This window comes from Aplysia californica, unplaced genomic scaffold (assembly GCF_000002075.1).
Source record: "Aplysia californica isolate F4 #8 unplaced genomic scaffold, AplCal3.0 scaffold00663, whole genome shotgun sequence".
Taxonomy (NCBI): Eukaryota; Metazoa; Mollusca; class Gastropoda; order Aplysiida; family Aplysiidae; genus Aplysia; species Aplysia californica.
The window spans coordinates 175,751-177,450 of NW_004797933.1; the positions used below are offsets into that span (position 1 = coordinate 175,751).

At 40.5% G+C, this 1,700-nt stretch overlaps 1 protein-coding gene across 1 annotated transcript in view; it reads left to right on the top strand.

Annotated features, from left to right (window-relative positions):
* LOC101849001 (putative uncharacterized protein DDB_G0277255) overlaps positions 1–1,700 on the top strand; it is a 91,456-nt gene that overhangs the window by 87,817 nt on the left and 1,939 nt on the right. The window contains exon 6 of the mRNA XM_035972358.1: positions 1,412–1,542. Within this exon, the coding sequence (XP_035828251.1) occupies positions 1,412–1,542 (131 nt within the window). The remainder of the gene's footprint in view (positions 1–1,411; positions 1,543–1,700) is intronic.

The window sequence follows — 1,700 nt, forward strand, 5'->3', positions numbered from 1 at the left end:
AGAGAGAGAGAGAGAGAGAGAGAGAGATAAAGAGCAATGTTTAATGTTTATTCACATATTTTTGTTTTGTATCGTTTAATAACTGTGTACGTGTTTCCACCTCTTATGAAATAAAACGTCAATAGTTCTTCTACTGCGAAAGTGTCTTATAAATTTATAAGACCCGTTAGCATCTTCCTCTTCAAGAAAAGAAAACAACTACATTATAAGAAAAAAAAGACAAAAAGGAAGTGGAAATGGAAGAATATTAATAACTACTTCCATCTCCTCACCCGAGGAGATGGCCGTCTTAAGACAGAGAAAGCGTGCGTCGCCAAGGGGGTGTTGACGGCAAGCGGAAGTTATCTGCCGTGGCGACAAGGTCAACCGGAAGTCTATCTCCGTCGTGTCGTCCATTGGCCAAGGCGTAAAAAGCTGATCTCTGGGAAGGCAGTGCGCTCTGTCCGATGAGGGAACGCTCTGTTGCGTTTTCTCCGTTAATTTGCCGTGATGTGTAGGTGCTGCCATAATTCAAATCACGAGGAAGAATGCCCGGAACCATAAGATGGCGGCGAGAATGGAAGACAAGCTGGATGCACGTAGTCGCGCAGATCGTTGTCTCAGGTTCTGGCTTGAACATTGTCTAGAAAACGAAATTTGGAAAGAAGAGATTGGGGAACGGGATGGGCGTATTTAGCGAAGGAGGATATGGGTGGATGTGAGAAAAAAGGGGGATAGGATAGTAGACATAAACAGAGGTACGCAGAGATTGGTTCAGCTTCTCATGTTAAAATTAGGTCTAGAATTATATTCCAGAAGTTCAGTTCATCAAATTCGCTACCATGAAAGAGAAACTGTCTTGTTTTTCTTATAACGACGGCTCATAAAGTTTTACGTTAGCTCAATTGGTTGAGTAGTTAATTGCTATTTGTCTTTTCAGTCCCCCTAAATGAAACTCAGTTTTAATATTTAAAAAAAAGATAACCTTTGAAATTTGAGATTTCCCGAGGCATGTCGAAAGCTTCCCACTGGCCATGACAGTATAAATTGTTGTCCATGTCTCCAAATTCAGCGTCGGAAACAAATATGCACAAAAAAGTATTTACAAACATGTTTACTGACATCAACTTGATTTTATCGTAGTACGTTTATATAGGCTACCCTACCACAATATGCCAAAGGCCTAGGAAGTTGTCTCACTAACAAGGCAATCCCCAATTTGATGCAGGAACAGCTTTACTTATACCTTACGTTTATATACCCCTTCAAAAATAATACAAAAAACTACCAAAAAAACAAAAACAAAAAAATCGACAAATATCTATATTTGGATGAATCCAAATAATTTATTTTTCTTTTGCCATATTCCACAGTTCAAACCTAATAATATTAAAACATAGCTTAAAAACTTTGTCTTTGGTCTCATCACCAGGCCACAGTGGCGTGAACCAGCTGGGTGGTGTATTCGTCAATGGACGGCCGCTCCCAGACTCCACCAGACAGAGGATAGTAGAACTGGCTCATAGCGGTGCCAGACCATGTGACATTTCCAGGATTTTGCAGGTGAGAGATTTATTTTAGCTCCTGGTGTAAAGATGAACGGTTCTAGGGCGGAGTAGAAATGGCAACGAGAGTCAAATTTAACAGTGTGACTGGCAAGCAATAGAAAAGATTGAAATGTTCAAGTAAACTTTCGATCTACAGATACCCCACCCCCCCCA